General features: G+C 48.0%; 1 protein-coding gene across 1 annotated transcript in view; it reads right to left on the reverse strand.

Moving 5' to 3' along the window:
• The window catches only part of Pkd1l1 (polycystin 1 like 1, transient receptor potential channel interacting), a 109,229-nt gene that overhangs the window by 26,648 nt on the left and 68,891 nt on the right, over positions 1–13,690 (reverse strand). Inside the window, exons 35-40 of the mRNA XM_050141092.1 lie at positions 11,604–11,733; positions 10,273–10,408; positions 8,887–8,971; positions 7,849–8,025; positions 6,456–6,574; positions 3,614–3,724 (exon numbers count right to left, since the gene is read on the reverse strand). Coding sequence (XP_049997049.1) covers positions 3,614–3,724; positions 6,456–6,574; positions 7,849–8,025; positions 8,887–8,971; positions 10,273–10,408; positions 11,604–11,733 — 758 coding nt within the window. The remainder of the gene's footprint in view (positions 1–3,613; positions 3,725–6,455; positions 6,575–7,848; positions 8,026–8,886; positions 8,972–10,272; positions 10,409–11,603; positions 11,734–13,690) is intronic.

Consider the following 13,690-nt stretch of genomic DNA (forward strand, 5'->3'; position numbering starts at 1 on the left):
CCCTCCCTCCCTCCCTCCCTCCCTCCCTCCCTCCTTCCTTCCTTCCTTCCTTCCTTCCTTCCTTCCTTCCTTCCTTCCTTCCTTCCTTCCTTCCTTCTTTTGTCCTCCTCTTCTTCAAAATTCTTATTTATGCACCCGTCCTCGGTGTGTGTGTGTGTGTGTGTGCGCGCGCGCACGCGCGCGCGCGCGCGCACGCGTGCAGGAAACTGCAGAGGCCAAATGTAACTCCAGTTGGATCCCCTGCAGCTGGAGTTACAGGCAGTTGTGAGCTGCTGAACATGGATGCTGGGAACCGAACCTGGGTCCCCCTGAAGAAAACTACACACTCTTAACCACAGAGTCTTCTCCCCCTCTAGCTCCCTTTTCTTGAGTAGAGATCATCTCCCACCCATTCAGGAATTTGTTTTGTATGGTTGGAGCCAAATCTATGTAGGCCCCCTACTGACTGCTAGCTCTCAACCTCACACTTCTCTGAAAATTTGGCCAAATGTCATGTTAAATTCTGAGCAAGTGGGAGATATCCAGAGGCTGTGATGGAGAAACAGTGCATTGCCTGGGAAGGAGGATCGAAAGGGGCAGAGTCGGAGTAGGGGCGCAGATAAAGCCCTGAAAATATTTACAAACTTTGGGAGCGAGCACGATACAAAGAGAAGGTGGAAGAGCTGGAGGCAGGGAGGGCTATTTGGCAGACAAGCTGACTGCATACCCATCTCTTAGTATGCTCCATACCTGTTCTAAAACACAAACCAGTGGACAGTTCATAGCCATGCTGAGTTTTCACAATACTTAAAACTTTTAAAATTTGATTTACTTTTATATGTATGGGTGTTTTCCTTGCATACATGTTTGTGAACCACAGGTGTGCCTGGGGCCTTCGGAGGCCAGAAGGGGGCACTGGGTTCCCTGGGACTAGAGTTAGAGATTGTCAGCAGCCATACGAGTGTGAGAAACAGAACCAGACTCCTCTGGAAGAGAAGTCGTACTCTTAACCGCTGAGCCATCTCTCCAGTTATACACAATACTTTTGGAGGTTGCTGGGAAATCACCCCCAGGGCGGCTTTGCCCATACTAAGCTTGAACTGCACCCCTAGTTCAAGTTTGCACAGTTCAGAGAAAAGTTATCACTTTCTGAGACTTGCTTCCTGTTGGGAAATCATTCAAGAAACACCTGTGTGGTGACCCTGCGCTCACACATCCCCAGCCACAGGAATCCTCTCTTGCTCATTCCAGGCACTCTGGAGAACAGGGGGTGAATGGAAGGATCCAAGCATGCCGGGGTCCTGTGTGTACTGATTATAGCGATTCTACCAAATGGGCCCACAGCGGCAGTGCAGCGCGAGGAAAGACAGGAGCCATCATCTCCCAGACAGGAGCCATCATCTCCCAGCGAGCGCCCTGGGAAGGAGCCCTCACTTGGCCTCGGTTACCACAGCCTGGCTTGTGGCTTAGCTTTGTTTTGTTGACTTGGGATTTCACGAAGATTTTGAGTTCAGAAGCACTTCAAATACAGATTAAATGCCCCACAATCTGTTATTAGAGTAATTTGTTGCTATTGAAGACAGAAATCTAGACTGGCATCTTCTGAGCTTTATGGAAGAGGACACTGCACCCTGGAGCCAAAGGACTGCTTGCTGCGGGGAGCCAGAGAGCGCTCACTCCCTGGATTCCACAGGATTCGCTTCTCCTGCCCTTGCTCTCTCTGGAATGCTACAAATAACAGCCTCTCTGGACTTGTTGATTTTTAGGATTAGGTACTAGGGGGATGGGTTAGGCAGACAGGGTCCTCTTTAAACACTCCATTTTGCGCCAGGATGTATAAATATGGCCCTGCTGGTGACCAGAGCTGCAAGAGGCAGTGAGGTTTCCCTTCCTTCTGGGAAGTAGAAGGTGTTTAAGCCCACCTGCGTCAACCTCTCAGAGGTGTTTTACCTGAGTCTATCAGGCCCAAGAGCACACAGGGATCATACAGCTTATTATCTCAGCGGGAATATTTCTGAACTGACTACCAGGAGGCATATGAAAAAAATTGAGTAAAAAGGAAATCAGGTAATGTGCGACAGAAGTCAATTAGCCAAATCAGTGTTCCTAGTGTTTTGATTTCCAGGTCTACAAAAAAATGCCCGACAGGGTCTCTTTGTTTTGCTCACAGCGCCCCCTCCTGACACAGTCTATGCGTCTGTTCAGTCGGAAGGAACCAAATTGTCAAAGTGGAAGGTAACTGTGGCCTTGCCAAATGGGGCGCAGAAAATTCCATGTAGCTTTCCTAGAGCTGCAGCAGTAATAGGCAAAATTACAGAGCTCTGGAAAGTCCAAGAACTGGGACTTCCAGGCTGTACCTGGTTAAAGAGCACTCAAATCATAAAAATAAAAGCATCTGTGAGTCATTATCTAACAGGGGATCAGTGTTCCCCTGTCTTACAGAATCTAAAATATGTCCTTAAATCAAAAGAACGAGGTGGATTTTATTACCATACTCTCCTGCCCCCAAAGGTGACAAATATATTCACGTAAAACTGAATGAGAATCAAATTCATAGGACTGCTACAGAATGGGCATTAAAATATTCTCTACAAAAAGAGGAAGGAAACCCCCTGAACTTGCAGCGTTGTTATACTACCTGTCACTAGAAAGTAAATATTTATAATTCATATCTCTAGAGTCAAAGTGCCTTGGAGAAATTGCCTGGGTTAGCACAATTCACTTTCAAAGGCATGTTCTACTAAGCGTGTCCACTCATCGCCTTACACATCCTAATCTCAGGAGTGTTAAGGCCCCAACAACATCCACATGGCGGATGCCGTGAGAGTGTGCCTCGGCCTTAGGCTGTCCGCTTGGTTAGTGTTTACTTGTGATAGACGTCTGTTGCATTAAAAGTAAAAAAAGCAAATGAACACTTGAGACTTGACAGAGTTTGGCCCTTTGGAATTGGACTTCACAAATCATAAATTGTGACTGCAGCCTTTGTTTAAAGAATACTGTTTTTTTTCTGCAAAATAGATGGTATGACCCTCTTGTTCTGAGAATTTCTTTCACCATTGACCCCAAATAAGATGCCAAGCACCTGTCCAGAGTCTGCAAATGGAACCTTCTATTAACATGAGGAATTAGACAGACTTTCCCAGACTTCATATGCAGGCTGCCATGAAGACCTTTCTCTAAGAGCAGCCTGTATAGATAAAATGACTGAAGGAGTGGGTAGAGGGTCCGTAGGGCTCCCTATTCTGGAACAAAGTGAATGAAACAGTTTCCAAAACCCAGAGCCTGGAGTTCTCTTTGGGTGTCAGTACATTGACCATGAACTAGTGCAAGGTCCTTCACCCCCAGATCTGCAAGAGCCCCCAAATTAGTACAACCCCCAGATCTGCAAGAGCCCCCCGAACTAATGCAACTCCCCCAGATATGCAAAAGTCCCCCAAACTAGTGCAAGACACCCAGATCTGCAAGAGCCCCCTGAACTAGTACAACTCCCAGATCTGCAAGAGCCCCCTGAACTAGTGCAACCACCCCCAGATCTGCAAGAGCCCCATGAACTAGTACAACACCAAGATCTGCAAGAGCCCCCCAAACTAGTGCAAGACCCCCCAGATCTGCAAGAGCCTTTCGAGCTTCCTACCTTGTAAATGCCTTCCTGATGGCTTGGTTGAGAGAATATTCACCCGGGCAGACTCTCCCATGTGTTATAAACAAAAGCAGCAGCAACATGAGACTGTGCGTGGAAATGCCTCTGGGAGGAGAGATTTGAGAGTTAGCATCCTTGGGGACACTCTGTGTCTACACACCTGCTTCCCTCACAGAATGTGTTTTAGGGAGCAGGACATCTATGGGATGGACTAAAGTTTTTACTCTTTGTCTTTTTTAAAAGATCCACTCCCCCGTTTTTATTAATTCTTGGAGAACTTTACACAATGCTCTTTCCTTGCCCAACTCCTCCTTGATCCACCCACCTTCCCTATCCATCCAACCTGCATCTTCATTTTTATTTAACTCATCAAATACAATTATTGCTGTCCTTTTACTCTGGACTGTGTGACCTACCACTGGAGCTTGGTCCACCTACCTAGGCCATACCCTTAAAAAAAAGAAAGGAAGGAAGAAAGGAAGAAAGAAAAACAAAAACAAAAACAAAAACTGGTTCTCCTCCCACCATATAACAACTTGCAATAGTTCCTTAGCTAGAGGTGGGATTTCAACACCTCTGTATTGGTTTTGTTCTTTTGTTTTATCAATATTCAGCTTTCTTAGGTCCATTATTGAAAGACTATTTATTTGTTCATTGAATTGTCTTTATGTTTTTGTCAATAAACATGCTTGGGCCTATTCGCGTGGCTGTTTCTGGGCTCTCTCTTCTGTTCCATTGATCCGGGTATCTATTTCATTGGTCTGTGACTGTTGTTTTGTCCAACAACACACAGCGGTTTCTGCAGCTCCATCGTATGTATTAGAATTGCACAAAGTCAGCCCTCTAATGTCATTCTTTTTCAGCATAACTGTCCTTACTCTAGCTCTTTTGTTCCCTTATTCATTTTTGAACCAGTTTGTTGACATCAGAATTGCATAGCCTAAGGTATCTGGGTTGTGAACGCCCTGAATCTGCAGATCACCTTGGAACGCATGGATGCACTGCCCTCTGCGAGTTGATGTGCGTAGTGTCTTCTTTTTTCGGTCTTGTTTCTCAGTGCACTTTTGTGGGTTTGGGTTTACAGACCCCTGATGCTTGCTTACATTTCCATTTGCATACTTGGATTTCTTAGCGCTACAGTAAATGATCCTGTACTTAGGTTCAAGTATTCCTCACTGCCGGCATGTAGCAGAATAACTGCTTTATATCACTTGAGTGTATGTGTGCAGGCTTTCACGTGTGTAGGTGCACATGTGAGTGTAAGCCAGGAGACAACTTCGGGTGTTGCTTCTCATGAGCTATCTACCTGATATTTAAGATAAGGCTTCTCCCCGGAGCTTAGGAGCTTGCAACTCACTGATTCTGCTAGGCTGGCCAGACAGGGATTCTCCTGTCTCTACTTCCCCAGCGCTGGGATTTCAAGTGTGTGCCTGCCTTTAACATGGGCCCTGGGGGTGAAACTCAGGTCCTCATGCTGTACAGAGAGCAGTTTATAGACAGAACTCTCTACTTTCTCAGCCCACGGTTCAATTTTAACACTGACTGTTACCTCAGAAGCATGTGCCTTTTTTTGCTGTCTGCCAGCAGGCTGTTTGCAGTGAACTAGAGCTATGCATGTGGCAGCACAGTCCCTGGAAAGACCCTTCAGGAGCTCCCGATTGCCCACCCTCTGTTCTCAGATGCTCAGGTGTCTACAGTTCCCTTCATGTCCTGCTCTTGCAGAGGTGCGGTGCTCAAGGCACTGGGTACACAATGCTTACCCTATCTATGCGATTTTGACATGTAAGTGTGTCTATGTGTGGGGGGGATTGGTGAGGGGTGGGTGCCATTTAGGTCTGTCATGTATGTTTTGGGTAGGTTTAATTGGGGGTAATTTAACTACTCTGCTTTTATAGGGAGACCGAACAGGTTTCAAAATCTTTGTCAGTGCCCTGTCTTCCTGAAATTCTTTTTTCATTCATTTGAAATGTGACATCCTAATAAAGCCACAGCCTTTTTCTTTGGAAAAGGATTTGCTTCAGAATCATTATTTATGTAAGGGAGCTGACCATGTGCAGGTGATAAGGAAGGATTTTTAAGAGAGACGATTAATTGGAGGTGACATTATATACTTTAGCAGCACCATTGTGGGGAAAGTATCTGGAGCTTCTAAATACTTGACAAACTCAAGAAATCTGAAGTCTAGAATTCAGAACTGGGAGACATGTGTTCACTGGTAATTGCAGAAGGTTCCTTCAGGACCTGCTATTCGTGCCCACCTCAGATGGGGAGGGGATGGGTACCAACGAAAGGAAGAAGCATGGCTGATGTCTAATTTGGAGAGGGTTGTCTCAGTTATTAAGCTTCATGTTTGATCTAAAACTGTGCATTGTATTTTATGCTGAGCCCCAGAACATGTCTGTGTAAATGATGTTGAGTTATTTTCAAACAGCAGTCCCTGAGCCCAGGCCACATCTATGAGGAGGTGCAACATTTGCTCTTGGATTTTTGTTGCATCCAGCCGGAGGGGTAGAATGCCAGGTCTGGTGCTGAGCAGAGTGGGATGTGATGGGGTTAAATGTGATACACGTGAGTCTGCATGGCTGAGGGAACTGAGGGCCGGCACTCTGGGCCACTGATTACAGGCAGGTGACGGACAGACTAGCTTTCTTCCTCCAATCTCGGTCCCACGTGTTCTGGCACAGGCCGAGACCTGGGAAAGGATTTTCCCAAGTGCAGACTGAGGTCTCTTACTGTTCCTTCTTTAAAGAAGGTAGTGCCAGAAAAAGTCCATTGTATTCTGACCTTCACCCACCTTGGGGCTGCCTGTGCCCACCTCGGGTCTGCTTGCACTCACCTCAGTGCTGCCTGCATCCGGTTCTCTTTCCTCAGTCTCTCCCTGGTCACTCTGAACTTGGCCCTGGATGGTGGCTGAGCCCAGCGCAGGTGGTGGTCTCGTTGTCGCACAGCCAAGACCTGTGAGGCAGGGAGAGCACCACGATACCGGGATCGGCACTAGAAAGAGAGGCTTTTAGTGTTCTTGCCGACCCAAGAGCCATCATGATTGCTCTCTGCCCTGCCTTTGGGTACTTGGTGCAATTAACACAGACTGTGTTGTTGGGGAGGCAATGGGAGATGCAGTGGGCCTGTTTAAAAACTCTGCTCATGTCCAAAGCCAGCCCCCTTGGCAAGGATTGCATCTGGGCCATTACAAAGCTGAGCTTCACAGTAGAGGCGTGCCCACTGTTGTCCAATCACAGGAGCTATTGCTTTTGTCATTTGCATAGTAGTTCCTGTTCAAGACCTTCCAAGACTGGAAAAGCGATTTTAAAGCAGTTTATTTTAGTGTGAAATGACCTTTGTTTGCCTTGTGTAATAAAAGCATCATGGCTTCCATGTTGTAGCCACATCTGTTTATGGGCAGGACTAACATTAGGCAAGAGCCAAACTCACGGGAAAAGGCCTCCCATTATTCATCTCTCACTCATCCGTTTACCCATTCCAGGCACATTCACCGTGCAGCCCTGGGGCCCTTGGTCCTTCCTCCCAGAGCTGCTGGGCTTCTAAGAAATATAGAGCAAGGACCAGAAGGTGAGCCTTGAGGGTTGGGCTTGGGCTTCAGCCATGCTTTGTGTTCTGAGGACTGCGCACTGTGACTGGGCGCTAGGGAGACTAGCAGGTGGGACATCACCGCTGAAGGCGTGGAGAGTCAAGCCTGAGCAGGACTGAGTTTCTCAAAGGCCTCTCAGTTCCGAGGTTACACCAGCTAGCAAAGGAACCTCGCTGACCGCCTCAGGCTTGGACCTGGCTACCTGGGCGCCTGCGCGGACAACGGAAGGGAAGCTGGGGACCTGCAGGTGTGTAGAGAGTAGGTAGTTGATCAGAAGTCGTGGTGATGAGGGATGGGGTCAGAGAAGGCATGCTACGGACCTGCTCTTGGGATGTAGAGACCACTGCAGTCTGTGCGGAAGCCAGGGGAGGCAGGGAAGCTATATATTTTCTATGTGCGTTGAAAAGCAAATGGTCTAGGAGTTCTCTGAAACTGTGGCCAGAAATTATACTTCGCATTTGCCTCTACATTTTTAAATGCACTCATTTCCCTGTGGTTCTGATTGGGGTAAGGAAAGAAGGAATGTACACATACGCATACATTGGGGCTCCAAAAAAGTGGGGGGCAGCCAAATTTGAATTAAGGTCTGAGCTCCATCTGCATGGTGGGAAAGGTTCTGAAGCCTCTTCCTCCAGCTCACCCTTTCGGCCTCCTCAGCACTGTCAGGACTATGGGAGTTGGGAGAAAGACGAAGGTGGGTTCTGGAGTATTCTTCCAATTCCAAGTCTAGATTCTTGGTTGCATCTCGTAAAGACTCAGTAAAAAACTGACTGTCATGTTTCTTTTTCCAAGCAAAGGCCAGCGCTGCCAAACAGATCTGGAAGAGAGGTGCCATGGCACAGGTGTCTGTTTGTGCCCTTCCCACACAGAACCATCTTCCTGGTCCTGCACTGCAGCTGATTTCATCTCAGTTCAAAATAGATAACCAGAAGCAACTACCTTGAAGTCCCTAGCACCTAGTCACCGGGGGTGGCCTTTATCAAGAGATTTGGGGCCTCTAGGGCACAGACGGCCTTCACCAAGAGACCCGGGGCCTCTAGGGCACAGCTTCCTAACCTAAAGATAGAGATGGATGTGGGATTCCCCTCTGTATGCTATAAATATGTTTTATTACCATTGGTTATTAAAGAAGCTGTTTTGGCCAATGGCTTAATAGAATAAAGCCAGGTGGGAAATCAGAACAGAGATATAAAGAGAAGCAGGCGGAGTCAGAGAGATGCCATGTAGCTGCCAAAGGAAAAGGACCTGGAAATTTTTCGGTAAGCCACAGTCTCGTGGCAATACACAGATTAAAGAAACGGGTTCATTCAAGATGTAAGAGCTAGCTAGAAATGTGTATGAGTCATTGGCTGAACGGTATTGTAATTAATACAGTTTCTGTGGGATTTTTTTTTTTTTTTTTTGGTTCTGGTCAGCTGGGAAATGAACAAGCAATCTCCACCTACAAGAGACAAGGTGGTTCATCTCTTTGGGGATTTTTAAAATAAAACAAGGATTCTGAACACCAGGTTGAGCTGGAGCTTAGCCCAGGCCTTGGCTCCCAGATTTTCTTGTCACACCTAAATCAAACTATAGAGAAGATTCACCCCACCAAAACACACCCATTGGGCCCTCTCCTCACGGGTCCCTCCCCAGTTCCCCACTGCCAAAAGCACCTGCACTGCAGAGGAGTTCTTACCATGAGTGGCTGGGTGACAAATACGCAGCAGACCACAGAGAGAAGCAGCAGGTACAGCCACTGTATACACTGCTCTGTCATAAACCTGTCCGGAAGAGGGGTAGGTCAGCATCATGGGAGTATGCTACCCATGATGACAGTCACAGTCAAAGGACAATGATGCTTCCACTTCCGCTTCTGGGAGACATGGGGAGGTTGAGGAGGGGCTGCAGGATGGGTGCTAGGGCTGTCTGCCCATCAAAGCAGAGTCCTTCCTTGTTGAGGGGATACCAACCAGTCTGAAATGTCCTAGCACCAAGTGTAAGAGGGTCTGAAATGAAGACAGGACAGGGCGCAGAGAAGGGACTGGGAAATGCAGTGACGGTGTTGCGAGACTCTGTATTTCACCCCACACCTCTGGATTAAGCACACCCAGAGTCCCTCTTTTACAGATAAGCAAACTGAGGTGTGAACGAAAGTCTAGTGTCTGTACTGTCTTCACAAAATGGTCAGGAATGCAGTTAGGAGAGGAGACATTGTCAGGAAGAAAGGGCCTTGGGTGGCTTCTCCTCCTCATGGGTTAAAAACATGGTGTAGGCTTCTCCAGAGCCATAGGGGATGGCCCTATGGTCTTCAGGGGTGACCTAAACTACACAGGAGCTACGTGAAGAGGTAACATGTGGGAAGGATTGGTAGGGATCTTGGATGAATCATCACAGCCCAGTTCAACAGTATACATTTTGTTTTTCAGACAACACTAGATAACAAATAGTTGACTTTGGCCAAGATCCTCTGATGAGCTTAGTGGCAGAATGCTCTTCCCTTTTTGGTGCCCCCCCCAAAAGCTTCTTGCTTGGTATAGCGCACCACGCCCATCTGTGCTCTACGTACTACCGTACAGTTTGTGAACCACAAACTGGGTAAGGGGCTGGAGATTTAAACACACAAAGACACACAGACAGAGACACGGGTCATCCTTGAAACAAGAATGCCCTCTTTATTGTGTACCAGAGCCGCTTATATAGGGATCCTTAACTGATAGACATGCCCCAGCCAAACCTACCAGAAACCACTCCCTTGACATCAGGAACTCCTGAGGGTTTCATGCTCAAAGGAGCTGCAAACATTACAAATTGTTTACAAGAAATTCAGGATCTGAGGCATTCACAGCTCCCAACAGTTTGGTACTCAGGACTCTGTCTAGACAGAACTTCTATTGAAGACCAGGCAGGGCTGAGTGACCCTTTGGGGTTTGCATATGATTGTATTCCCCTTCAAAAGAGGTGGAGTATAGGAGAAAATAGTGATTCTGGTGACTGTATGAGTTGCCCGAAACACACGAGTCTCTTCCCAGATTCTGGACATCTACCAAGCACCTGAGGCTGTCTGAAAACCTCAGCTACTCACCTGTAGCCTAGGAATCCTGTCCCCAAGCCACAGGCCAGGGACGTCAACCCACAAATGGCCCAGACCACAGAGCTTGACCAGCGCAGACAGACCCTTGACCACTGGAGCATACGCCCTTCAAAACCACTGCTGGGAGCTAAGGAAGAGCAAGATAGAGACCACTGGGTTAGCAGACCTTGTCATCCTCACCTACAGTGCTATGGGAGTTTGTCACCGTGGTCGGGCCACAGGGTACTGAACATAATGTCAGACAGTATCTGCGTTCTCTCTGCGAGGATGATCCAGAAAATAACCTTTGAGTCAGTGGACCAAACAAAACAGATAGACCTCGCCATGTGGATAGGGCCTCAATCAATCAGTTCAGTGTATAAATAGAACAATCGGACAAAGGGAGGTCCACTTGCCTGACTATGATCCTTGAACTGGGACATCAGTCTTTGCCTGAAGGGCAGGGGTAGCAGTGGGAATTTGGAGTTGGCCGCTATAGCTGGGTCATCTTGAGCTGTCCTTTCTCTACATATTCCACAGTGAACTCCTCACTTTTGACCTCTGGCTTTGCAGCCCATCTATCTGCCCAGCAATATTTAGCCAGGATTCTTGGGACAGCCTGCCAATGCTGGTACTATTATTATACTCTTGCCTAGCTGAGTGCTTATTTGCACCTAGATGTGACCTTTTCCTTCTCCCCCAGTGTGTTCTGTGCGCGCCAGGCACGGCCTTGGTCATTTTGAGCACATAGACCTTGCTGACCACTGTCTACAGTCCAGTTGCTGCCCAAAGCCTCTCCTGACCATTTGTCCATATATTTTGCAGCCCAAGAGCCCTGCAGTTACACGCTGACACCCTTGTCCTCCATTCCTACGAGGCCAGGTTCAGCAGGCCCTTCAATTCCAATGACCAGACCAGATGAAGCTAGTTCCTGGACCCTGGTTCCAGCAGGACTCACTGACTCTGCTAGCACAGCCTCCCCTCCTCTTCTGGTTCAGTGAACATCTGACCTAATCCGAGGATGGGGCTGTTACTCTAATTTGCACAGAAAAAAAGTAGAGCTTTGACCTAAAGAATATTTCAAGTGTAGGGTCTCACACTGACTTTTAAGAGCACTGGATCAAGCTTATAAGTCAGACTCACCAGGACTGGCCTGAAGTCAGATGTCATGGCTTCAAATCGGCCTGGACTCAGACCCAGGCTTGGATTTTTGAGGGGATTAGGATGTTTAGTGACATTTGGACCAAGTTCATTCTGCTTGTTCTACCTCTCTGAATGGGCACAGACCCCTGTTTTGTCAGCAGAAATGGGGGCTACTCAATACAGCCGTGGGGTGCCATTACCTTGTGAACTGGGAGGAGGGTGGTGGCTCTTCTCTCTCGGAGCAAGAAAGGGTGAACAGGTCACACCACTGCTATTGGCTGCCATCCTCCAAGCTCTGTCAGTTCCTGGGAGAATGTCTGATGCAGGGTGCTGGAATTGTGACAGGGTCAGGCCCAGTCAGTGCCACTTTTGCAACATTAGTGCCCTTTGCAGCCAAGTCTGAGCGCAGAGCCAGATGCAGGCCTGGTGAAGCAGGGGCCTCAGATGGCTTTTGAAGGATGTCTTCTCTGAGTCAGCCCATTTGTACCTAAACTCCAATTTCCTCTTCCTACCGTGGGGCCAATGCTGGTGGCCTCCAGGCAGTTCCCGGCAGCCAGATTGATAGATTGCAAAACCCACCAGAGGGAAAAGATTGGATGATGAAGGCCAGAACCCCAGTAAGTTGGGGTGCGGGTCGGGGGTCCATGTGACACACAGAACAAGTGGGGCCTGAGGAAGCCTTGCATAGGTAGGTACATGGGGTGTGGACCTATGGAGCAGACTGACTCACTGCCTGGAAAGTGTGGGAATCAGGTTAGCCCTAATGCACCACCACAGAGAACCCCCTAAGAGCACCAGCACCCCAAGGGCACCAGCACCCAAGTGTTGGGTCATATTATTTTCAGGTGTGTTACTTTTGTTTATGTTGCATTTGTTTAACGCTGTGAAGCTGTGTTACTGTGCCTGTCTAAAACACCTGCTAGTCTAATAAAAAGTTGAACAGCCAATAGCGAGGCAGGAGAGAGAAATTTACAGAAGTAAGAGAATTGGGAAAAGCCCTGAGGCAAAAGGTAGATGGGACAATATAAGTTAAGAAAAGCTGACCAGAAACAAGCCAAGCTAAGGCCAGGTGATCATAACTAAGAATCGTTTATTTGGGAACTGGGTTGCAGGCTGCCTCAAAAGACTTAAAGAGTAAAGAGAAAACATACAACACCACCCAAGGGCACCAACACCCAAAGGCACCAACACCCAAGGGCACCAACACCCAAGGGCACCAACACCCAAGGGCACTAGCACACAGATACCCAAAGCAAAATCCCAGCACAATGCAACCACAGTAACATTAGATATTGTCCTTCATTTGCATAGAGTTCTGGGTCCATAGAGACCTGGCTCCCAAGTCCTGTCTACAGAAAGGGCAGCATAGACTACAGTCTCGGAATGTCACAATCTCCTCCTTCTCTCCCACAGGATATCAGGATCTCACTGGACACACCCATGGGACTTTTCAGATGCTGCCCTTCCCTGGCCCCACCTGCTTGTCACTCCCACTCCTCAACCTGGGACTTGGCTTACACTCTCTGGAGGACCAGCCCCAGCTGCTCTCCGGATCCAAGCACAGCTAGTCCACAGCCACAGGAAGATGGCAGAGAAATCCAGTTTTTAGCATCTTACTCTGTAGAATTAGGGACTGCATGCCATGTCAACTTACCTGGGATGGCTGCCTCAAACCTGGTCTCCCATTGCGATCAGGGCCTGTTGGGGTTGGGGAACAAATGTGTGACTCTGACCGAGGCACAACCATGGTACCCTCGGAGCTGCTTCTCCCTCTCATCCCCCCTCCCCCAGAAAGAGTCTGAGAGACAGGGTAGAGCTGAGAGGAGAACTTTTGATGTCTCCATCCTGGTACGGGCCTTGACAAGCCCTCAGCCACCCAGAGCTACTCTCTGGAAGCCACAGAGCAGGAGAAAAGTGTGCCATTAAAAGCTTAAAGATCCTTAAGAAGAAAGAATGATCAGTGCGGCTATACAAGGTTTTCAAACGGTAATTATTGAAAAGTGAGATCCTGAAGAAAGGGTTTGCTCCCCCCACACACTTTTCTGCCATGGGGTAGCTGGCTATAGTTCATATGATTCTGGAAAATGGTGGTCACAAGATTATTGTCTACAAGGGATAGTGATCCAAGAAAAAAAAGTGGCTTTAAGTACATCCGATGATGTTTATTTTCAGTGAACCAGACAAACAGAAAGCAGGGCTGTGCCACCTACTTAAGAGACTGGCCCCTGAGGACCAGCTGCCAGGGAAGCTTTTGATTTTGGTTCACCATACCCTGAGGTACCTCTGT

Source organism: Alexandromys fortis, unplaced genomic scaffold, assembly GCF_014885135.2.
Source record: "Alexandromys fortis isolate MF-2015 unplaced genomic scaffold, M_Fortis_MF-2015_v1.1 scaffold_7, whole genome shotgun sequence".
Classification (NCBI taxonomy): Eukaryota; Metazoa; Chordata; class Mammalia; order Rodentia; family Cricetidae; genus Alexandromys; species Alexandromys fortis.